We start from the raw sequence: 25,270 nt of genomic DNA, 5'->3' as shown, positions 1-25,270 counted from the left end.
ATGAACAACCACCACCATCAGTTGGTTTGCTAGACAAGGAATATCACCCCTGTATTTCTGCTGTATAATACAGGTGTCCTGCTGCTTTTATTATTTAAATGGACTTTCAGGAAGGATCAAGAGTTGTAAGATTTTTAATACTGCAAAGAAATCTTGAATGAAAACAATCTAAGTGTCCAGAATATTGATTAACTCTTGTGTTAATAAGAAAAAAGGAAAACTGGGAAACTTTTGAAAACTTCTCGATTATGGTGAACAGAAATGTGTAAATCTATCCTGATTCTTTACTTGTGCACATTATTGTGAAATAAATCGAAGACTCAAGAGAAGAAAAGAGCTGGTGAGTTATGGAAATTGTAGACTGGCTAAGGAGATCTGGGGAAAAAGATTTAAAAATCTGCTTTTGTAATTTGAGCTATTTATTATATACCTAGAGAAATTCGTGCAGGGTCATTATAATGTTAATAAGATTCTTACTCAGACTTTCTGACTTTCTGCAAGGAAAAACTTCTTAAATTACAAAATACACAATATTTTTCGGTTAACCCAAATTTTGTTAACCCACAGATGTATGTGCTTGCTGAAATAAACGTGTTGTAATTTGAGAGGTAGGTTTTTTTAAACTTTACAAGTTAACTTTACACAAATCCCAGATGTACTAAAGAGAATACCTTTCTTCTGATTCTATATTGGACCTTCTGCTGGGTATAGAACAATAGTTGCCAAGGAGAAAAAAAAGTGCTTCTGGAGTAAAGTAGTATACAGTACCGTTTTTCCTGAAAAAAAAAAATTGTAGTGGAAAATTATAGAAATGATATGTGATTTCTAATGGCAGTGAAAGTTTACATATAAACATGCTATTTTCTGTTCCTCATTGTAAGACCTGATCTCAGGTTTCTTCAGTTTCTTCATTTGCTTGGTATCATATATAAGTAACTGTTTTGTTGGATTGTAGATGTCATAATAGACAAACAATTTATTAATCCCTATATATCTTACTCCTTTAGGAATTATCTGTGCAATTACTTGCTGCCTTTTATGGACACTTCTGCTATTTTATTTCTTGTTTCATATTCCTCAGCTCATTCTAAACAGTAGTGTTACAGAAGCCAAGTATGAGGCTGAAGGCTCTGCAAATGATGAATTATCTCAGCATCCTGTCTCAAGAAAAAAAAACCCCAGAAAGTGATAATATTTAATATTGCTACTGTAATGAGAAAATCCCAAACAATATTTTGCAGAAAAAGTGCTATAACAAATCCCTAGCATTTGGTAAACTGACCCATGCTGAGAGACCTGAATAAATGGAATTCAGCTTTTGTTTCTTGGAAAATAATAAATAATAAAAAAATAATAAAGGTGGGATAAAAAAAAATCTTTAAAAAAAAGCAACAGTCAGCCTCTCCAAAGAGCCTTGCTTTCAGTTATTTTCCTCCTTTTATGAAATTGAGAATTTGCTCATATAAATAGAGAAAGTGAAAGAAAAAGAAAAGGGGCAAAGAGGGCTTACTTAATAAATGGGTCGGATTATTTTCTTTTCCCGGTACAGTTATCCCTGTGTGCAAGATTACACAATTAAATGGCTGTCCTCTATATTTCAGGATTGGCACAAGGTGTATGAGAACTGTATTTCTGGGCACAAAGCACCTTCCTTTATGTTTTTCCTAGGGCTGAGCTGAAAGGAGAAATCCTTCACAGAAGGCTTAAAACTCCCCAGCTGGGTAGATTAGGAAGTATTTCTCAAAGTGAGGGTAGTGACCCCAGGGGGATAACAAGAAGATGTCTTTCTGACAGGCCTTACTACTTTGGTGCAAAAGTATGCTGAATGCAAAACATTGTTTATAACATTGCTACAACTCTTACAAAGGCTGAATGGTGGTAGGGTTGGTTGTTTTTTTTGGGGGGGTAAACATTGCATTTACCTTTTAGAGAGGAAACCATCATGTCTGGGGGGCTTGAGGCTCCAGTGCAAAGCTCTTACCATATGAATTGATGCTCACTTTACAGTGGGACAGCTGCCAGTGTTTTACTAGCTGCTGCATTTTAAGAACAGTTTAAGAGAAACTGATTTAAAATTGTTTTAATTGGTGGCTTTAGCAGCCCAGGCAAAGGCAAATCCGTGTCTATTTTTTTTCCTGAACTAGGTGAGTGAAAATTGTACACAATAAACAAGTGCTGAAGATGCTACAGGTATCAGTAGAGATGGAAATCAAGGTATACAAGACAAAAAATATGATGACAATTACTTGACTTCACAAATTTTCCTATATGTGGTGAGGAACAATCTCAGTCTATGATTTGCCCCATAAAAAGCTCTTTTTGCCTCTTAAGTTGCATACAGAATTACACAGGGTAAAAAGCCATGCATCCCTGGAAACATTTCTTTCTTTCAGCAGCTATTGACGTGGTCACTGCTGTACTAAAAGTATTTCATTTAGATATTTTATATATATTAAATTTTGTAACAAGTATTTACTGTTAGGCAATTCTTCCATAGTATTTAATTTGTTTTACATTAAGGAGTTAATATGATTTCTGTTTTGTACATGAACATTCCATGCACAAAACAGCTGGTATTAGATGTTCCATACCTGAACCTAAACATGCATGTTTCAGATATCTGTCCATATGCAGAATGAAACAGGGCTGTTTTGGATATGGACTGAAATGTGGTTGTTCCAGTTAGAAGTAGTTTGGGAGCAGAAAGATCAGGAAAAATCCAAAGACATTGGCAGTGGTAGCTGAGGGGAAGGAGGAAAGGTGGTAGGAAGATTGGGGATGGGCAGGTCAGAGGGATGCTGTGCTGGGACACTCGCTGTGGCTGATGGATGGATGGATGGGAGGGAGGGAGGGAGGGAGGGAGGAAGAAGATGGGGTACAGGTAGAACGGTGGGATATTCTGTGCTTGGAGTTTGTTCTTTATTGCTGAGACTCACAGTAGGGAACAAGTATACAGGCCAATACATTGGTGGCAGTGGCAACTGAAGAGAAGAAGATGAGAGAAGAAGGAAGGAAAACCCTGGAAAGTTCAAGGGATGGGTAGAGCAATGGGATATGGCCTGCTAAGAGCTGCTAAGGGGAGTGGGGAGGGAAGGAGAGAGAGGGAGAGGAGGATGTGCACCAGCCTCGCCCATCTTAAATCATTTGGTGATCCCTCTGGATTTTATTTTGGCCAAACCCTGCAATATGGGTGCCACATTTTATTTTTGCCAAACAGCAATCAGTCCAGATTGGTTCATTCTGATAATTTGTTCCAGATTTGAAAGAAAACCTACTCCCTATTTAATGTACATTCCTATTGATAACTAAGAGTGTAAAATTCCTGAAGTGGTCAAATTGTATATGGGAATACATACAGATGGAGCATGGTCTATGGCATGCCTGCATGGAAGATTTCAAACTTTAATTCAGTGTAAAACTCCTGGTGCTATGTGGACACACTGTGATTTATTGACAAGCTCTTGATTCAAAATATATAAGTTCAGAAGAAGATGACTATTCTTCATACCTCACAATAAGGTGTTAACAGTAATATTCTTCAACTCAATGACACACTGAAATTCTTTAATGAAAAAAGTAAGTTGTGGCAGAGGAAAATAAGTAAATATCTGGAAATATTTCATTGTTTAAAACAGTTTATTGAAAGTAGTAACACAAAAATGGTGACAGTGTGAGGAACTATGTCTTGAATCATCTTCCTTCAGTGAAATCCCATTTTAAGAAGTATTTTCCTGATTTACAAATGCAAAGATTAGAGAACCTTTGTTGAACTGAAAAGAGGTATGTTTATTCTGAGGAAGAACAATTCATTGATCGCTCTTTTGACACTTTTCTGAAAATCAAGTTCCAAGTGCTGCCTCTTCCTGAAATCTTGATTAATGTGTAAGCTGAGTACAAATAATTAAGCAAGAAAACCATGAAAGTACTAATTTCCTTTGCAACATCATACTTGTGTGACTCAGATTTTCAGCAATTGCTGCTTTAAAGAGCAAATGAAAAACAAATGTGGAGTATGAAGTGAAACCTATAATTTCAAAACTGAAGCCCAAGTTTGAGAAAATGAACAGGCAAAGTAAGCCCATCCTTCATATTAAACCTGTCTATAAGACTCCTTATGCAACAATAAATAAATCTATTATTGTGCATTTGGTACAAATGGTACAGATGCATAGAAGGCAATCTCAAAATCTATACTGTATATAAAATTTGATCATTAGATCAATGATCAAATTTTATTTGATCCAAGTCAGACATTCTGGAAAGTGAAATTAAATGAAACTTAAGGAATCTCCTGTTGAAAATGAAAGAAAAGAGTGCAAAAGCCATTGTGTTGCTCAGTTAAAAAAAACAAGGTTATGTCAACAAAGTCAAGCCAATGCAGATAGGCAGAGAAGAAGCTGAAGGAATAACTGATTTGTCTCAGCTCAGAAATTCATAGGGATGGTGACCTTAGCTATGATAAAGAGATGTCTTCTACTTGACAGACTGTGACAGATCTAGAGAAAATATTAAAATACAGAAATATCCTGCTTATAGCAATGGTATGTATTGTACTGTTGTGAAACCTGGACCATTAGAAAGGATGAATGGAGAAAAATAGATACCTTTGAACTGGAGAAAATTGCTGAGAGTATGTTGGACTGCAAGAAGAGCAAATAATTCAGTGTTAGAAAAAGGAAAACCATAATGCTCACCAAAAACACTAATAATGACACTAAAGCTTAAATGTTTAGGAATTTGCTCTTGCATGCATCATGCAAAAGTAAGATTCATGAGAGAATACCCTGATGGTTAAAAAATCAAAGACAAGAAAAAGGCCAAGAGAAGACCAAGGGGCCTAGACACTGTTCCTAAAGGCACAAGTGTGAACTTATATGAACTCAGAGAAGCAGATATTGACAGACAATCCTGGAGAAACAATATAAATCATGTCACAAAGAGTTGGAAGTAACCAATGGCTGAATAACAGCAAAAATGATTGCTGCGTAGTTTGTCATTATTGTAATGACCACAAGAAGCTTTGGCTTACCCTTCTCTTTTCACCCCAAGTGTGATCATAAGGAACAGGTTTGGGGTTTTTTTTGCATTATAACTCTGTTCAAACTCAAAAAAAGTCTGGCTTTTACAGCTTGGAAGGTGAGAATCTGGGGCTTGTTATGACTTGCTACCATAGTAAATGAACTAGGAATTTCCAAAGCTCTGAAACGCCTTGTTGCGCTGTGTCATCACCACCTTAGGTCAAATGTGCAAATGTGTTTTCTGGGATCATATGGCTACTGTACAAACCCAAGAAAAGATGCAGCTTCTTTAAGGTGTTCCGATAGGTGCAGCATGCATGCCTACACTTGCTCTGAACCATCTTTTGGCTTTGGATCTGGAGCATTTTATATCCCTGATGCATACTTTATACCACTGTTCCTCACGCTGGCTGGAGAATTCTGGGAGTTGAAGTCCACACGTCTTCAAGTTGCCAAGGCTGAGAAGCACTGCTTTATATGCCCCTTCAGAACGAAGCCCTCTGAATTTGATGGGCCTTACTTTCAAGAATATTTCTGTCGGATTGCAGCAGAAATATTTGGTCCACAGTAAAAATCTTGTCCTTGTAACCATGGTGATAGGCTGTAAATGTCAGCCCTTTGAGGTAGTCCAGACAGGAAACCAAAACCATGAGTACTAATACTATCTTTGTTGTAAGATTACAGTAACAGAATCTTGCAGGTCTGAAAGCACTTCCCCCCTCCCCGCCTTTACTTTCCAGACAGCTAAGGAGGGTCCCTTCTGAGACACTTTCTCCACCTTCATCCCTCCTTTGGACTCAGATTTTATCAGACCATTGTCTAGGTTGCGGCTCTTCCTCTTGTCTCCCAAGGTTATTCTCGCAGCCCATTATAGCTGCGACAGCATACTGCAGCTGCAGCATACATAAATAAATTGGACTACTGTGGTGCATTATACTCTGTGAGGGATTCTCCCTGAAAACCACTTGGTCACACTTATACAAATTGGAATGTGTAATACACCAGGCCTGAGTAAAAGCAGTGCCATCTTGTGAACTTTTGGTCATGAAGTGTAAGTCTGGATCTACCTAGCAACAGCTCCTTGTATAAAAACAAGCAGAAGAAAAAGAGGAGTTGAATTGCTTCTCTGTCTGGACCAGATTTCTCCCATCACCCCTAGCCAATACCTGGGCAACTTGGTTGAGTGGGTAAGGTGAGATTGTGTGTGTGTGTGTGTGTGTGTGTGTGTAGCTTGCTTTACTCAAGAAAAATAAAGCTTTATTGTTTTGATTTCACTTAAGTACTGTGTAATCTTTGAAGAACCATTTATACACGCTATTCAGATATGACCAATGCTGGTGCTTGAATTTTGAAGGGGGAAAAGTGTTGGGATCATGCAATCACTTTATTCTATCAGTTGTTTCTGAGTAGTTTATAAGCTGTTTTGTATTACTTCCTTTTGGAGAGGAAAGTAGGGTATTGTCTTTTTAAAAAAATGAATAAAATTTAATTTTTCTCCAAAGCTAGATATGGTCTCAATACGTTCTATTGGTTGAGAACATTTTTTAATGTCTGGTGTAGCTAATTGTCCATTTTCATGTCTGCCCCAAGGAGTAGATAGGTTTGTTTTTGCTTCAGCACAGACTGATACTTTTGCTGGGTACAAAGCAGCGGAGCATAGAAAGACGTTTGGTTCTCTTTACGCTGACTTAAATTTTTAAGAGAGTTGGTATGTGTAGCTTACAATTTATGTTGGAAGCTATCTAGCAAGGATAGCTTATACTATCATAGATCCCTATTAAAGTAATACCTTTACTTGGTTATCTGGAGGTTTACAAGATAGTCTGCAAGCAGTGAAGCTTCCAAGAATTGTTCATCAGGCAAGATGGCTAATCGAAGGGGTGGTGATAGGGACGGAAAAATAAAAAGTGGCTGATGTTTAAGCAGTTTTACAGTCTTGGGTGAATTGTGGGAGGGTTTGTAAACATGCTTATTAGATTGCATTTGGTCCAGAACTGGCACTAGATCACACTAAATCCTTGCTAGGAAGAAGAAGCAGCTATAAAATGATTGTTTTTCCTTTTTGGAAATACAGCTTCCTGCTGTAAAAGTAACATTTGTTCCCACATTTGGTTACCTTCGTTTTCTTTCCTGTTTTGTTAATAAATCGTGCTTAAATGGTTAAAATGTAAATCTTTGCATCCTACTTCATTCATTTAGGATAAGCTATAATCAAGGGCAAACAATATATCAGCTAATTTTTAAATGTATTCTATTATTTGTTAATAGATTATAAAGTATTAGGTACAGGGACACAGGAAATAAGAGATCAAGAAAAGAAAATGGGACAGAAATTGTTAGCATGGGAAAAATATGGAAGTGGTAGAAACATTTAGTACAGTAGTTTGCATGCCTATATAGGTTCATCTCATGGTGTAACAGCCTTTTCTGTATTCTTATTATGTATGATATGTTAAAGTTGCTCCCTAGGGTTTTTGTATTTATTTTACATTTGTTTACATCTGCTTGGAATAGCTGTGACTGAAATCAAATCATATTATATGGTAATTATATTATTTGCTTCCTAATTCATTATCCTCCATGGTTGTATATCTGTAAAATTTAATAGCAGCTACATCTGGTTCAAAACATTCTTCTGTGATTACTAGAGCTGGATTGAAATAGATCAGAAAGTACTGCAACATCCTAAGAGGAAATATTTAAAGTTAACATTTCTCTGAGACTGAGAGACCTGTAAGGAACTTGCTTCATTCTTATATTCATCAACACACTTAAGCTTCGGTTTATGATTTACTTTAGCAAATAGTGAAGACTGACCACAGTTCAAGGTTCAGACCTAACACTAAATTAATTAATTTAAAATTGAAGTAGTGAAAGTTTCCAAGCTGCTGTTTGTGGTTCTGCTAGATGAGAAGAGGGAAGTAAAGAGAGTTGGGAGCCATAGGGCTAGTTAAGTTACTGTCATAAATGACAGTAGGGTTAGGGAATTTTAGGCTTGCCAAATCATAGAATCTGCCTTTCGGGGCCCCAGGAAAATCTCTTCTTCCTCCCCAAAGCCCACAGACATCTGTCTCGTCACTGGTAATGGTTGTAAGCAACACTTTTCTGTGCTTTGCCTGCCTCACTTCTTTTGCAAAAGAGAAAAGTATGGCTCAGGTGAAGCTTTGCTTGTCCTGCCTTTTCTCCTTGGAAGAGTTGCAAAATAAGTTAGCTACTCCAAGGGCCAGCATTTGAAGGTGGTTCCAGAGAGATGTGCCACCAACATCCAGTTTTGTTTGCTTTTTTTTTTTTTTTTCCCAAAAGCATCAACAGGCATAAAGTGGCCAACGAGCTGGGAATCCCATATTAGGGATTAACTGATAGTTGTCCAGATTGGCTAGATTGAGAGATGGCTTCTTTAGAAGGGGCACCATCACCCCCTCTTTCAAGATTAATAGACCCTGTCTTCTCTCAGAGAAGCATTAATCACAGCCTGAATTGATCCCAAACACTTTTCCTAGCTAGATGAATCAGCTAAGCAGGACAGAAATCTAGTTGCAGGCGACAGAGTTCATGTGACAGAGAGCCATATTCACTTCATCAGTCTCAACAAACAAAAGAATCCCAGATAATCTTTCAAGACATTACTCACGGCACTTCACTATCCCTGCCCAAGTAGAGTCCACGCTGAGTGATTTTTTCCTCAAAAAACCTTGCAAACATATCACAGCAGCTTGCAGGAGCAACTTTATTCTAGCCTTTTCCTTAAAGAGAGCAGGTAGCCTTGAACAGAATTGCTGAATGCAAGTCTTCAGACACAATAAGAGTGGAGAAGTGAACATGCTCACCAGCAGCAGCTCTATCCTGTCCCTGTAGGCACTCACATCCAGTTGCTTGTGGGGCAGTGTTTCTGGTTGCAGCTCAGATCTCATAAACCATAATTGCCATGCCTCCTCCCTGACCATGGCACTGCGGTTTCTGGAGCAGGCCAATTTCAGACAGGGATATGTCATCATCTTCACCCATTTAGGTCTCTGTGATGGAAGCCATATCTCTGCTTACATCCTCTTCCATGTTGTGGGGGAACACAGTCTTATTATACACAGTTCTGGCACTAACCTGGGCCATCAGAATCCTGTCCTCTGACCGTAGGACTGAGGTTGGAGGGCTGGAATTTGGGGTCTGCACCACATTTCCAATCTTCCTTCCTGTAGAACAGGTAGCCTGCTGCCTTCCATCATACCTTCTATGACCATTACCATAGAAATATATTCCCATGTCATTTTCACTTCCCAAGACTCCCATTCATAACCTGTATGATGCTGAGATTAACTCTTCAATTTCTGAAAATGCCAATTCTTTATATTTGGTCTGCTTTTACACATTTACCTACAAGCATACATGGAAGAAAAATATGAGAATTAAAACACTCTTTCTTTTGCACTCCTTTAAAATTCCTCACAGAAGTCTAGACAGAGGTCAGCGTTCTTCCTCTTAATTTTATATTATTTATAAAACATTTTTATTTTAATAAATTTCACATTATATAACCAAATAAAATAATTAGCCAGCTGACTATCTTTACAAGTAAGGTCAGTGTGGGAGAAAGGATACTTGTACTTGACTAATACAGTCTCATTTTTTGGGAAGACAGTTGGGTTGAAGAAGAAAGGAAATAGTCTAACCTAATTTAATTTTAGTCAGATGCGCCTCATCAATGGTTTCCTAACTTGTAGTTGTTGTATGTGTATCTGCACACAGCTAGAGTTTGAGGCTTTTGTTTTGAACATAGTAATTTTAGTAATTTTGCTGATCAATGAAAAGATAAGTTATTTTGGCATTTTATCCTGGTATGTTGGTTTGTTATTTGAAATTTCTTTTGCATTGGAAGGCCATTTATTCTTTCCTTTTTCCTATGCTCATTTAATGTGGAAAGTCTCCTTGCTGAATTTAGATTTTTTTTATTATATAAATACAAGATTTTTATGGCATTAAAAGCAATAAAATTATGAATTGATATCACTTTAAGATACCTTGCATTAAACTATTTGTTACTATTTCATATTTAATCAAGAAGTCGTTAACCTGATGCGGAAGTTCTTTAGATTTAATGCCATTTTACAGTATTTTTTAAAATAATATTTCACTGATGATATACAAGCCATTTTCAGTACCTGGCAAAATTGGTTTTGTTATTTTGTCTTGCAGTTGGTAAAAGTTTAGCCTTTTCCTAAGATGTGTGATTAGTAGTAATCTCATTTGTTTTCTTTCTTTTGCAGAATACTGTACAGGTTGCAGGATATAGATGGTGCCTTATCACTTCTCATGGCTTGCACTCAACAGTATATGATCCAAATGAAAAGGTAACTATTTATGTGGACTTGCTTTCTGATACAATATAGCTTTATCAAATTTAAAAAGAATTGATTTAAACAGAAATGGCTGCCAAATTTTGAACAATGGGCAAAGCTGCCTTCATGAAGGAATGTGAGCGACAAAATTTATAATCAGAGTGTGCTAATGTGGAAGATATAAGACTGGCTGATTGAAAAGGAATTGATAAAAAAGCCACAAAAGACGTGAAACTCAAAACAAACCCAAATGTACAGATTTTAATGGAACAAAAGAGGCTGTGGGAATTGGAGATTAGACAAAAAAGAGGTGCAGAGAGAAGCCAGAAATTTCAGGGGAAGTGAGAAATGAAGTTCAACTTCAGCATGAAAAGGACATGTTGGACTTTAAGAGTCAATTAAAAGATACTGATCCTCCTGTGATTTACTGGGGAAAGACTCCTACACCTTTCTGTCAAGTTGTATAACTTCTGAGTTGAATAATTTTATTGCAGTTAGTGACCAGCCATGTGTGTCAAAAAGGAGATAGAACAGCATAGAAAACATAAAATCTATGCTTTATTTAATATTTTCGCATGGAAAACAGTAGCAGCTGTTAGAAATTTTATGACTGTTCTGGAAATGTTAAGGTTGGCCTGATAATATAAAGCAAATAAAATTGTTCTCAAAATGGGTGGAACTAATGTTAGCAACCGGAGTTTGTGTAATTAGTTCAATTGAATTCAATTGAATTCAATTCAATTTAGGGACTGCCCAACTCTAACTGATTCTTGGTAGCTCACAACATAATACCAATGAAAAAAAACAATACAGACAAAAACTAGATGGCATCTAGTCACTATATACAGGCAAAAGCAAAAATAACAAAGGCACACCAACAAGGGGCCCCATCCATCTTAAGCCAAAGCCTGTGAGAACAACCAGGTGTTTAAGGCTTTACCAAACGTTATCAGGGTTGGGGCCACACAAATTTCAGGGGGGCCTGAGTTCAGAAGGCAGGCACCACAACAGACAAGGCACACTTACTGGGTACTGAGATATGACACTGTTTAATTGAAGGGACCTGGAGAGTGCCAACTCTGCTGGCACATACAGGTTGGGCAGAAACCATGGGAGATAGAAAATTCCAAGTGTATCCGTCAGTCCTAGAAGGTTCCTTATCCCAGAATTAAGGTATGTGGGACTATAAAAAGAGAACGCACAAAACATAGAAAGGGATTCTCTGTGTTCTTAGGGCTAACAGACTAGCCTTTCAATGTTGGAAAACTATATTTATTGTCCCAGTTGCAGAGTGAATTGTAGACCTGAAGTTACTTACAAGTTACAAATGAATTGCTTACAGATATAGATGATGTATAGATTATTACAAAATATGGTCATCCTTTATTGAAATTGTAGTGTAAAACTTCTTATACACATACACACATTCATATATTGTATATGTAAAACATTTCTGTGGTTATTTTGTCCTCTTTTTCCTTTTTTTAAAATCATTTTTTCCATTTGTTCTGCTTAATTAAACAGGTAAAGGTTTTAAAAAAGAGAATGCACCAGTTTACTTTAAGTCTGGTAACCATTCTTAGGCCAGGTTTTTTTTTCTGTGAAAACACAGACATTTTAAAAAAAATCATTTTTAATATATTTAGTGATTAGTTTCCACATGTTTGCGTTCATTGGGTGAGGCCAAACGTAGCTCTAACGATCTCTGTGTTTGTATTATATTTACGAAGAATACTTTTTTCTCCCTCATTCCTTCCTCCAGACCTTTGAGAAGCTTCTTATTGCAAACAGAGGAGAAATTGCCTGCAGGGTAAGTAACTTCTCAGAATTGTAGTTCTTTTGTAGTTCTTTGATTTTTACTTGAAGCATTTAAGTAAAACAAACATTTTTTCTCTCCCCACTCCCTGGCCAGGTAATTAAAACATGCAAGAAGATGGGAATTAAAACAGTTGCCATACACAGTGTTGTCGATTCCAGTGCTGTAAGTACCCACCATTTCTTGTAACATTACTTTCAAGATTATTATCTATGTTGATCCCATCCAAATACTGAATTAATATTTGCCATTACTTTAAGTTACATTTTAATAAGATATTCCTACCTAAGAAAATGTCATTTTATAAATCCTTTTTATTCAATCAAATATACTGTATTTTGAAAAGTACGTTGAGAGGAAGCCTGGAAAGAAGAAGAATCTCCTATGTTAACATACTTTCTACCATATATTTACTAAACATGTAGTTCTAGAGATGTTGCATACATCTTCAAAATCTCTCTACAGCTCTATCTAGGGAAATTATAATTTATAATTATGTAATTAGAAATCATATATGGGATTTTCAGCCAAGTCAGTAACATAAAGGTAATTTTTTTTTTAAACAAACTATTTTTAACCAATGTAGAGTACAGTTAAAACGTTAGGTCAGAATTTCATGCACCAGGACATATATATTTGGAAAATAAAGAGTATTCAAGGGATGCATAAGAATAGTCCATATCATGGGTGGCAAGTTTACTTTGAAATCCAAGTAGGGATGTGAATAGACAAAATCTTCATCAACATCTTCGTCACTGATAGATTTTAGTTCTTGCTGAAGTCTTTCTGCAATGAAAGTGAACATTGCAACTAATGTAGTGCACTGCATTAAGCTGCATGAATTGAGGCTCTGAATTGGTGAACTTAACAAAACTGCATGCTTTCCAGTCAGTTATCAAGCTTCTGGAGGCTTATTGTATTTCGCTACAAATTATTTGTCACCCAGCATATCAGAAGCTGATAAGAGTCTAGATGGGAGTGTTACCTCTGGAATGATTTAGAGTGGGAATTGTTTTTTTTTAATGGATTATGGATTACATTTTATTATTTGGTTGAGTTTTTTTTGAATTTCTGTGTTTTTTAAATATGATTTTTATTAGAAATATTTAAAGAAATAAAAAATAAACATAAAAATATATAAAGGAAAGTTAAGAAAAAGTATGAAAAACAATGCAGATAGAAAAAGAAAAAAGAAAAATATAATTAAAGAAGCAACTTCCAATCTTTTTTACAACAGTTACAAACAAACCTAGTAGCTCTCCTCCCTCTCTAAAGAGTGGGAAAAATGTTTTGATGGATATTTTCACTAGCAGTTCTATCGATATTTCTTGGAGATCTCATTGTGATTTGCTTTGATTTGAATATACACTTGCTGCTCCTTGCTGTGGCTCAAATTTGACCCTAGTGGTAATATTGCATGATACGTTTTTTGGTGCTGACCCCAGAAAAAGTGTGATTGTTTAAACTTTTTTCAATCAGCATTGCTGTAATGGGGGTGGAATTTAGGTTTAGGGAAGTGGCAGCCTTACTACTGGAAATGCAACAATTTAGTCTAAATCAGTGAAATGAGTGGACTTCAACTGGCTGGCTGGGGAATTCTGGGAGTTGAAGTCCACTCATCTTAAAGTGGCCAAGTTTGGACAACACTGGTCTAAATGATCCTTTTGGACTTAACAACATACAAAGGGAAAGAAACTGCTATGCATGTGAGCATGATGGATGGTAGAATGAAAGCATGTTGAATGGCAGAATTAAAGGAAAATAAATGTGGCTTCTATAATGGCAAAAAATACCTTTATGTCCTAAAAATATTCAACAATCCAATCAGGATAACCTCATGCTATTTACTTTTAAGAGACAGTTTGTTGTTTACAAATAGTTTTGCTCTGCTTTAGCTTGAGAATTCTTGGCAAGGAGAATATTAGCGCAGCATGGTATATATGTGCAAATATATGTGCAAATGAATGAAAAGTCTGAGAAGGGGGAGAAAAGCAAAGAAAGCTATTTATTAAAATATAGAGGTTGTATTATATTTGCCCTATTTTAGCAACTTCCAAAAAGCTAGCTAAATTCAGATACGGCACATTTATTCAGCCTTATTTATTAGTTGGTGCATGTAATGAGTTCGACCTGGACAAAATAAAGATTTACCCCTTGAGGCAATAAACAGCAAGCTGAAAGGATAATGGGTTAGAATGAACAACTATATTTGGCAAGATGATAGAAGTAGGGAAAGGGAAGGGGAAGACAACAGATAAGGGAATTGGGCAGGATTCGGAGATTGATGGAATGTCCTTGGAGGAACTACAGATTATCATTGAGCATAGGTTCAGAAGATAGGCATTTGGACATGAGTTTCCAGAGTTGAGTTGGGTCCAACTCAGTATTGCCTAACTGATACGTGTTTGTCCATTGTAAGTGTTGTATACATTTAGCCAATGCTTTTTAGGTTTTAAAACTTTTTTGGGGGGGGATTTTATTCAGCTTTTTGAAACTTAGCTGTCTAACTACAAAGTCAATGATTTAAGCAATCATTTTGAAAGTCCCAGGTTTGGTTGCCTTTGAACAAATATTGAGATAAGTATAATTACTGGGAAACTTTATTTAAAACAAGAAGAGATATAGATACTAATAAGAACTATAATAATTGGGGTGGGAATACCTCAAGCATGGGGATGGCTAGCCCCATAGAGGCCTTCTGCCTTCAGCCTCAGATTTTTCATCCTCTTGGACCCTCCTTCTCCTTTTTAGTAATGTTTTTAATTAAGGTTTTATGTATTTATATATTTTATGTTTTTAATGTTTGTTGTGAATCGCCCAGAGTTCCCCCATTGGGGGGAGATGGGTGGTTGAAAAATTTAATAAATAAATAATAAATAAAGAAATAAAGAACATCAATGACTTGAGATACTGTCTTTCCCCTCCCTTAGTGAAATAAAAATATTTTGAGCCATTTGAAACTGACAGGAAAACCAGCATCTAGTTGAGTGAAGAATCTTTTTCCCTGGAAAATTAATTTGGCTCTTTCAAACATGTTTGAAAGATTTGGGTATTCACCTCTGTTTTTATCTTATTAATTTGAAATTGTCCCAGGCGTTATAAAAAGGATCTTTTTAAAATTGTTTTTTGTTGTTATTGATTTTCAGTGGGATTGGTGAATTACGAACATTCAAGATGGTTTTTGTTTGTTTATCTATTTAAGATTTAGTGTAGAAACAGTTTTGTGAGGGCTGTATAGTCCCTCAACATTTATGTATACTTAATAGATTTAGATTTGGCACAGATTAGATTTATTTTAAGAGTTGAGCAATTAATGGATAAGAATTTAGTTTTCAAACCATATGTTTGAGGTGTATACAACACTTGAAGCTTTTATCACTTGCAAACTAATTTTAGATCCAAGAATATCATTTGGGGAAATGTGAAACAGAAGAATTAGAATTACAGTAGTGTAATCCTAAACATATCTTCTCACGAATCCAGTGATGTAATCTTGAGATAGCTAATTGAAATTGTATTCAAATTGTTGTTTGCAATAGATCAAGACACTGAACCAAAAAAACCCCCCAAAACAAAGTTTCTATCCCTTATGGATATGGTAATATAATATAATTTCTGGATCAGGAGGCCCTCCATGCGGTCACTCATGCCCTGGCCACCTCCTGTTTGGATTACTGCAATGCACTCTACATGGGGCTACCCTTGAAGAGTATTTGGAAGCTACAGCTGGCACAAAATGCAGCAGTGTGGACAGTATTGAATGCCCCTAGGGTGGCACATATAACACCCCTGTTACGTGACCTGCGCTGGTTGCCGGTTTGCTTCTGGGTCCAATTCAAGGTGTTGGTTATCACCTTTAAAGCCCTTCATGGCCCAGGACCAGGTTATCTCAGGGGCCGTCTTGCCCCCGTTATATCTGCTTGCCCCACTTGATCCGGCAGAAGGGGCATGTTGCGGACCTCACCAGTCAAGGAATTTCAGCTGATGGATCTAGGAAGAGGGCCTTTTCTGTCATGGCCTCCACCCTGTGGAACAGCTTGCCACCTGAGGTGCGGGCTGCCCTCACTCCTGGCCTTCTGAAAAGGTGTAAAAACATGGCTGTGTCAGATGGCCTGGGGGCCTGATGAGGGCTCGCATTGCTGGAAATGGCTGGTGGGATGATTGATACTGCCCCCCCATCATCTTGAATTGTATATTGGCTATAGAATTGTTACTTGTGGTTTTAATTGGGGGATATTTATATTTTTATTGTTTTAATTGTCTTGGCTTTTAATTGTAAGCTGCCCAGAATCACCCTCTGGGGGAGATGGGCGACATGTAAATTTAATAATAAATAAAAATAAAATTATCTACAGTTCTATCACATCAATTGTGACTTAATTGGCTTAAGTTTCATTCTTGCCAGATACGTCATCCTAGTGAAAACTTCAGTGTAATGTAATTTTTTAAAAATGAAATTTAAGTGAGGCTGTAAATAGTAAAATTTCTGTAGAACAATTTTTCCCTTCCAACAGTGAGATTAGAAGATGTTTTATTGCTTAAGCTTTTCTCACTGAATTAAGTGGTGCTTTGGTGTGTTAAACTTAGGGTTATACTTTTGTGTATTAAATAATGCATAGTAGTGAATCATAGAAAAGAATGGTATTGTGTTCTCTTTATTTAGGGAAAGTTGCATGGTTCAGAATACATGCGGTGAGGAATTAATATGGCATGTTTAGTTCTTGTTTAAATTATCTGCTTTAAAATATGGGTGAAAAGATGACCTGAGGTGATTAATCATTTTGAGATAGAAAGAGAACATTTTATTTCAGAAAAATCAACAGCAATAGCCTAGAAATAACATTTGGGGAAGATATAGTAGAATGTATAAAGTGTGCCTTATAGGATAAAGTACAAGAATAAAAATGTAATTAAACAATTAAAATTGTTGGGATAAGGAACTTGGAAAATTTTGAACTTGTCATAATTTTCTGTTTTGGATGTATAGAAGTCCATTCTTGGCTAAAACAAACAATGAAACTAAAATATATTTTTAAAATTAGGTTATCACATTTCCTTTAACATGGTCTTTTTTGTATAGGTTTTGTTATAATTTGAATAATACTTTTGTGCTTATTTGCAGAATGTTATGTATTTGTGCAAGAAGTAATTTGTGGTTTCCACTATTTGGTTTCTCCTCTCATGTTTGAATACTTTTAGAGAAATGTAAGGTATTGTGGAAATTCATCAACCATCTATTGAATTGTATCTTGCCATGGTGGCTTGCTGTTTGACATATAATTCCTGGTGTGTATTGTCATTCTAGTCCTAGGATTTAGTAATGAGATTGAGTGGTATCTTGTGTGAGCCCTCATGGATGATTGACAATGAGGTGATGTGACTCATCATTTATCAAGTTATTATCATGTCTACCCTTTATAATTTATCCCGCTGTCTGGGGAGGTGGTAAGGACAGTATGACTTTGTGATGTCAAAGTAATTAGTGTTTGTTTGTGGTTTCCAGCTGAACAAACTGGAAGCTAACAATCAGGTAAATTAAAATGGAATGCACTAGCATAGACAAAGATGAGAAGACCTCTGGGAAGAGCTTATCAAAATTTCATACTTTTTTTTACAGTTGTGTTTTCTAATTGCTCACTTGTACTCACTTGCCATTTATAGCTTCTAATATATGCTGCTGAGGAGTCTTGCTATGAGATAATACAGAAATTTAATAAATAAATAATGAGACCATGCATCATTAACTGCTTTCTCTCCATAATAATTTGTATCAAACCAAACTGTTAGACCTATTAAAGTACAAACTTAGCTTTTTAAAAAAAGAATACCCTGTTTAACTATGAGGCATAATAATAATAACAACAACAACAATATATTTTAAATAGTTACATGTGTATGGCAAGTTGTGCTCCAAGTTTTAGTTAAGGATAGTTACATGCGTGGGAGAAAATTTCTTTGGCCGTAGCATTATGGTGGAAGAAATGATGCTTATGAGAGGCTTTTATATAACTAGAGAAGACTATTATAAAAGACAACCTTGTTTGCAAAGACTAATTTTATTGAAGATACTATTACTGCTTTAGGTTATCGTTTTCACCCCAATTTTCTGTTTTTTTGTTCTGTTCTTTACCCCTTGATACTCAGTGTTTCAGAATTATTGTTTTGAATGGATGAAGGAAGGAAGAATGAATGCATGTATATTAATTTATTTAACTTGTATGGCCACCCTACTCGGAAATTGTGACTCTGGGCAGCTAACACAAGATTAAAAACAAAAGACAAAGCCAAAAAAAAAATGTAATCAAGGGTAGATGATAATCAATTCAATTTCAAACCATGTCAGGTCTTCAGTCCTTATGAAAAGCCAACAGGTTGGGGCCCTCTGAATCTCAGGGGGGTATACTCAGGGGAGCACAATTGAAGATGTGTGGTCCTGCCAGAACCTAGTCTTTTGCCATGAAAGGCTTTATAGGTAATAACTAGGACCTTGAATTATACCAGAAGCCTACTGGGAATTAGTGCAGCTTGCGTAGCAGTGATGTTATATAGGCACACTGTGGTGCGGCTATAGCTACCATGCTTCTGCATTTTGGATCAGTTGTAGCTTCTGGATGGTCTTCAAGGGCAGCTCCATGTAGAGTGTGTTGCAGTAGCCCAACTGGGAAGTGACTAAGGTTTTATAAAGACTAAATTGTAGTGCAGGTTAGAATGCTATCCCTCCTTTTATAGGTCCTTTTTTCTCAATGGAGTTATTTTAGATGCAGTCAAGTCAGCACTGACTACTAAGTTCAATATTAAGGAGAGTGATATCAATTTTTTAAAAAATATAATTCCCAGTTTAACTTGTTTTGCTTCCTAAATAATTAGTCAGAATCAAGACTGGGTTCACATATAGAAGATAGGTCTAGTTATTTCATTGTGATTTGAAGCAGAGCTCATGAAAATGCAGTTCCCCAGTCTGGATGTTTGTGTAGCTGTCCCCTCTGCTCCTGAGATAGGATCAAATAATGCAATGTATTAGTAGTGTAGCTGATATCTTAAAGATATCACAAATGCAAAAATGGTCTCACTTTTGAAAGTCAAAATGTGTCTGTGAAGGTCTGTGTCCTTTGACCATATTCATAATTAACTGGGGATAGTGTTCCCTATTTACCTTTGTTTACTTTTCAATGAAAGGAAATATACCTTGTAAGTTGTCTCTCCATTCCAATTCTTGGCAGAAGGAAGCTCTTTTTATTCTTCTAAACCAGGGGCCTCAAACTCAAATAATCAGAACTGCCACATGAGTGCTGTCACGTGGGAAGCCTTTTCATATGTTAACATAAAAGTTTCTAGGGAGTCAAAAATGAAGAAAATGAAGAAAATGAAAGGTATCACTGTATGTCATTAAACATAAATTTCTAATTAAAAAAAAACTGTTGCAAAATAGAACTACTGGGAAACAGCTGTGAAATGGAGTAGTTTCACTTTGGCCACTTAGATGGCAGCATTTTTCATTAACCAGAACACCAATATTTGGTGTTATGTCTGGGTTGCTATGCAATTTTTTTTCAAGGTTATATCTATGATTATAATGTAGGAGACCCAACTCACTAAGAGCTGTCCAAATGCAACTTTTCTTTTTCTTCTCTTTCCTTTAGACTTTTTTTTGTGTGTGCTTCCCTTCTGTTGTTCTTCCCTAACAGAGGCCTGCCTGCCTGCCTGCCTGCCTCCCCCTAACAAAGAGATTTTGCCTGCTTGGTTGCTCTCTTCCCACTCTTCCTGGCAGAGAGATCCTCGCTGCTGAGTAGCCACAGCTGATCCTTCACCTTCTCCTTGGTGGCTCCTTCCTTCCTTCCTCCCTCCCTCCCTCCCTCAGGCAGCCCCAGCTTCCCAGCTCTCTTCCCTGGTGAAAACGCACCTTCCTGCTGCCCCTGCTCAGAAGGCCCAGTGCCACCACAGAGACTATACCTGCCAGATGGAGGGCATGGCTGCTGTAGCTGGGAGACCTGCCAGGTTAGACAAAGGTGAGCTGCAGTGCTGCTCCTTTTTAAGAGCGTGTGCCATGGCCCAGATGGCTCAACCCCCTGGATTTGCTGGGCAATGGTTTTAGGGCCCAGGAAGCATCGTTTTATATCACAAAAAATTATTTGAAAGGCCAAGTGCCAAGTTCAGTTTGAGATCTCCTGTTGTAAACATTCAGAAGGTTGCCAATCTACTCCAGTCATTAGAAGTTTCAAAATCTGAAGCAAGGTGCCAGGACATCAGAAATTCCCTTTCTGTTTGATTGGTCTCAGGTGTCAGGGTACGTCATCCTAAGGCAGAACTTTGTCTCTGTTCCAAGTATTTTTGTTAATTTGGGAAGCTAAAGTTAGGAAAATGAGTTGTAGATAAATCCAAGGATATTTGTTCATCTAGTGGGTTTCCAGACACTCCAGATGGTACTATTGTTTGAACCACGGTATTGGGAATTTCTAAGGAATTTACAGGTTCTTTAAATACAGGGGCATGCAGGAGAATTGTTTTATTTTTCCCATTTGTTTTCAATTTTATTTTATTTTAATTTTATTTTTTAGTATGAAAAATTTCTCCTTTGTCTGAAACCTCTACAATCACTAGACAAAGTGCAAGATATTTATTTATTTATTTATTTATTTATTTATTTTGTTTATGCAGTTTCTATAGCTGCCCATCTCAATCCAAGTGACTCTGAGCGGCAAACAATTTCAATCATTAAAACCATTACAAATTATACATGTAGGTAGCTGAGAATTATCATAACCACATAAAAATTAACAGTGCAACCAGGTAACGGGGCCCCTAACACTTTTGGGACCCCAGGCTCGGGCACATAGCCAGGTTCTAAAGCCTTACGAAACTCTAGCAGGGTCGGGGCCATCCTGAGCTCCAAAGGAAGAATGTTCCAAAGAGCAGGAGCTGCTGCTGAGAAGGCCCGCCTTCCGGTCCCCGCCAGCTGACATTCCTTGGCTGACGGGATCCACAGCATCCCCAATCTACTAGACTGAATTGGATGGGTAGAAACTATTGGGAGAAGAGGGTCCCTTATGTAACCCGGTCCTAAGCCATGCAGGGCTTTAAAGATGACAACCAGCACCTTGAATTGCACCCGGAAACACACCGGCAACCAATGCAGCTCCCATAGTAGTGGTGTTACATGTGCTGTGCATCTGGCACCATTTATTATCCGTGTGGTTGCATTTTGTACCAGTTGAAGCTTCTGAATGCTCTTCAAGGGCAGCCCCATGTAGAGCGTGTTGCAGTAGTCCAAACAGGAGGTAATGAGGGCATGAGTGACTGTGAGGAGAGCTTCCCGGTCCAGGAATGGGCACAACTGGCACACAACCCAAAGGTGTGCAAAGGCCCGCTTAGACACGGCTGCCACCTGCTCTTCAAGCAGGAGCTGTGAGTCCAAGAGGGCCCCTAAATTGCGCCCTGGGTCAGTCTGGGGCAGTGCTACCCCATCCAATATTAAAGATGGAAAAACTTTGTCCCCAGGAGGACCAAGTACCCAAAGGCACTTTGTCTTGCTTGGATTTTTCCTGAAGTGGTTTTGTTTTGTTGGTTTTAAATAGCTTACTTTTTATGCCTTCTATAAATTAGAAATAAATAAATAAGAATAAAATATGTGGTCACTTGCTGTGGCATAGTAGAGCTAGTATTTCTATTTAAAGGGAAGAGATTATTAATAAGATGACTGGCTTTTCAATTAGTTTTATACAATTTAGGAGAACTAAATAATAATAATAATTTAGATTTACATGCCATCATTTTATTTGGAGAGAATGTTCAGGGCAGCTTACAATTAAAACAATGCAACAAACACTCAAAAAGCAGACATATTAAAAATGAATAAAATAATTGCCCTTTAAATGCCTGGTAAAAGAGACATCTGTTTACAGATTTCCTAGTAGCAGAGAGAGTGTAGCCAAATGCAACTTTTGAGGGAATGCATTCCATAATACGGGAGATACTCAGGAAGAGGCTGTTCCCTGCAATGTTGATAACACACTATGCCTCCTTCTGATTGCTAAGGAATTAAAATCTTAATCAGTGTAGTGTTATGAAGATAAACACAAAAGATTGTTACGGGGATTAGGGAAGCTATGTATGTAAAATGCACATTAAATTATAGTAATTGGCAAAATCTTTGGTTGCAAATTTAAAATGTATAAATTTATAGATGCTCCTGCCCACTTTTGACTGGACCTTTTAATACTAAATTAAAAATATAATATATTATATTTACAGATATTATAATTATTAAATATAATAAGTTAGATTTAACATTTAACCTTTTCCCTTCCTCCTTCTCTTGACTCAGGCACTGCTGTTGCTGTCACTGCCCCAGAAGGTGCCTGCCTAATCATCCCAGTGCCTTCTGTGTCCTCCAACTCTGTCACTGTTGCCCCTGCCCTGAGTGTGCCCTCCCCCCTCCCAGTCTTTTTAGCACCTTTTCTTCATCCTCCTTCTCTCATTAGGAATCACGAGATGTATGTGTGTCCCACTGACCTTATCATTTCCCTGGTGCCTTCCCTCTCTTCCCTGGAACTCAAACAGGAAGCACGCATAGAGTATTTTGGATTTTTTTTTAGGAGAAGCATCACTTACTGCCAGGACTGCTTCCTCAAATAACAGACTTGTCCAATATTTAGGAGCGAGGTCCAGACTTGAATTTTCTCTGTTGCATCCGAGATCCACTAAATGGAGGTGCATTAAATTGAGATATACTGTATATTAAATTACCCATTGAGCAATAAGTCAAGATAGAGGCCTATAATTTCTTTGTTAAGTCAAGACAGTGTGTATATGGTAATGGCAGCAAGATTATTATATGCACAAAGATGGAAGAGTACTGAAATTCTAGAATGGAGGAATGGATTGTAAAAATGTCAGAACTAGCAAAAATGGCAAAACTGACCTGTCTGATCAGGGAGAAAACAACAACAACAGTCTTTTTAAAAGACTGGAAACCTTTTATGGACTTTTTTGCCAAAAGAAGAAAAAAGTGAAATGATGATTTATGGATTTAATGATTGAAACAGATGAATATTAAATAAGGGATTGAAGGGATCTCTGGAAGAGTTAAGAGGGAGGGAGACGATAGGTTTGTTAATATCTGATGAAGAGAAGGTTGGAAGTCATATTTTGTAACTTCTCTCCTCTCCTCTCCTCTCCTCTCCTCTCCTCTCCTCTCCTCTCCTCTCCTCTCCTCTCCTCTCCTCTCCTCTCCTCTCCTCTCCTCTCCTCCCATCCCATCCCATCCCATCCCATCCCATCCCATCCCATCCCATCCCATCTGTCTTTTACTCTATGTAATATCCTCAATAAATATAAATAAATAAATAATGCCAAGACAGTGGAAAACCACATTGATACCGATTTTCTTTGGAAAATGTTACATACATGTGGCCTTGTTTGCAACAGAAGCCAGGAAAATTAGAAGAAGGTTTGCTATCATTGTTGTAAACTGACTTGAAAACCCATCATTTAATTTTTTATCCTGAGGAATTATGTATAGTTTTGTAAACGGGAAATTGTGATGACCTATGGTATGAGCAGTAACTTGAATAAATGCAGTGATACATAAATATAAACAAGAGAGCTGTACAAATAATTTGGGAGGAGTTTTGTCGCTTGAAATGTCAGGACAACCACATATGTCAAAGGGCTGGCATTGCTCTTTGTTGGCAATCTTCATGGAAGACTCTTTTATACTTGGTATTATACATACCAAGACCCAGAAGGGACTTTTAAATGCAGAGCCTTGAAGAAATAGGGCAGCCTTGATGCTTTGAGCCGCAAGTTGATGGGGGAGAGCTAGGGCATAGTTATTAGAAAAGGGCATATGGTGATGACTCAGATAGCTGCCCTATTCTAGTGTGCATTGCCTTGTCTGTACTGCTATTGCATGTTAGATCTAATTTTTATGTTTTCAGTTCAGTATTAAAAGATGCTATCAAAAGTGGCTGTATAAACACTCCTTCAAATAGATTGGTGGTTCTATATTTAAAGAAACAAGTTTGCATTTTTTTGCATTTAATGCCATCTTTCCATTATTAATCTTTCTTGTCAAATGTTTATGCTGACATTGATTTTTAACTAAATGATTTCATTGTATTTTGAGGACTGCCATCCATGGACATCCCTCCCCCTTTCTTCCCACCCCAATTTTGATAGCAGTAAGTAGAATAGAATCCCTGGTAGAAATTTGTCCAGGCTAACATGTCTAATCAGCAACATTATATTTAATTGGAGAGTCTGTAGTATAATAGCAGGAGGCTGAAGGGAATTATTTAGTATTAGTAATGCTCGTCTGGGAGTTGTGTACTAATCAAGGAGCTTGTGTGTTAGCTGTGGGAATAATGAATTATGACGATTATGACATGTTAGTACATGTCTGTGGGAAAAGTGGATGGGCTATGAGTTAATCAAGAAGTATATTAAAACAGCTTCCATGCTGGTTTCTGTTACTGTTCTCTGTACTGTCTGTCAAGGTTTGGGATTTTGAGACAATTATTTTCTGCATTCAGTTTAGTATATAAGTAAGCAGTTATCAAAAATCTTTATATCTTAAAAAATAAAGAAAATCCGTTTTTGAAAAGATACATTCTTTGATGGTACAATGGCAGAGTAAAAGTGTGACAGTTGGAGTCCTTTAAATTTTTTAATGTATATATCTATCATAATTTATTTATAGAATTGATATCATGCTTTCCTATCTACAGTTTTGTTACTAGGTCAAGAAAATAAATGGCTGCACCAGTAAATTTATTCTTTAAAATAAAGTTTGTCTTTTCATTAAGCTATTTAATACTAACCACTTTCATCTAAAGTCAAATGAATGTATTACATTTTGGCAACCACACACATTTTGAATCATATCCTGCTCCAAATCCTTGTGCATTTGGCTGTTTTGCATGCTAGGTAAACCTAGGATGGCCAGAACCATGTCTTTGATGTCTCTCATGAAACTGTCAGTACATATTTTTGTTAATAAATTAATACATTGAGTTCACTTGTTAAAGAAGAAATTGAACATCTCTTAAATCCACGGAGTGGATTATATTTGTAGGTAAACTTGCACTGAAGCTATTGTATAGATGAGC

The 25,270-nt window shown here is 37.0% G+C and overlaps 2 protein-coding genes across 4 annotated transcripts in view; one reads left to right on the top strand and one right to left on the bottom strand.

Annotated features, from left to right (window-relative positions):
• Window positions 1-25,270, top strand: part of PCCA (propionyl-CoA carboxylase subunit alpha) — a 279,110-nt gene that overhangs the window by 13,420 nt on the left and 240,420 nt on the right. For all 3 annotated transcript variants that reach the window (XM_088136492.1, XM_088136491.1, XM_088136493.1), the window contains 3 exons: window positions 10,277-10,360; window positions 12,111-12,158; window positions 12,261-12,329. In XM_088136492.1, coding sequence (XP_087992618.1) covers window positions 10,277-10,360; window positions 12,111-12,158; window positions 12,261-12,329 — 201 coding nt within the window. The remainder of the gene's footprint in view (window positions 1-10,276; window positions 10,361-12,110; window positions 12,159-12,260; window positions 12,330-25,270) is intronic.
• LOC148216434 (uncharacterized) lies at window positions 20,893-22,911 on the bottom strand. Its single transcript, XM_088136615.1, has 2 exons — window positions 22,908-22,911; window positions 20,893-21,617 (listed from the first exon to the last, which is right to left on the bottom strand). The coding sequence occupies exons 1-2, from the start codon at window positions 22,909-22,911 to the stop codon at window positions 20,893-20,895; spliced, it is 729 nt and encodes a 242-aa protein (XP_087992741.1).

Source organism: Python bivittatus, unplaced genomic scaffold, assembly GCF_059951505.1.
Source record: "Python bivittatus isolate LINGU-HERP-01145 unplaced genomic scaffold, Pbiv_v1 ctg000060_np1212, whole genome shotgun sequence".
Lineage (NCBI taxonomy): Eukaryota > Metazoa > Chordata > Lepidosauria > Squamata > Pythonidae > Python > Python bivittatus.
The sequence above is the reverse complement of the archived record's forward strand: the minus strand, read 5'-3'. Positions and strand labels throughout refer to the sequence as shown.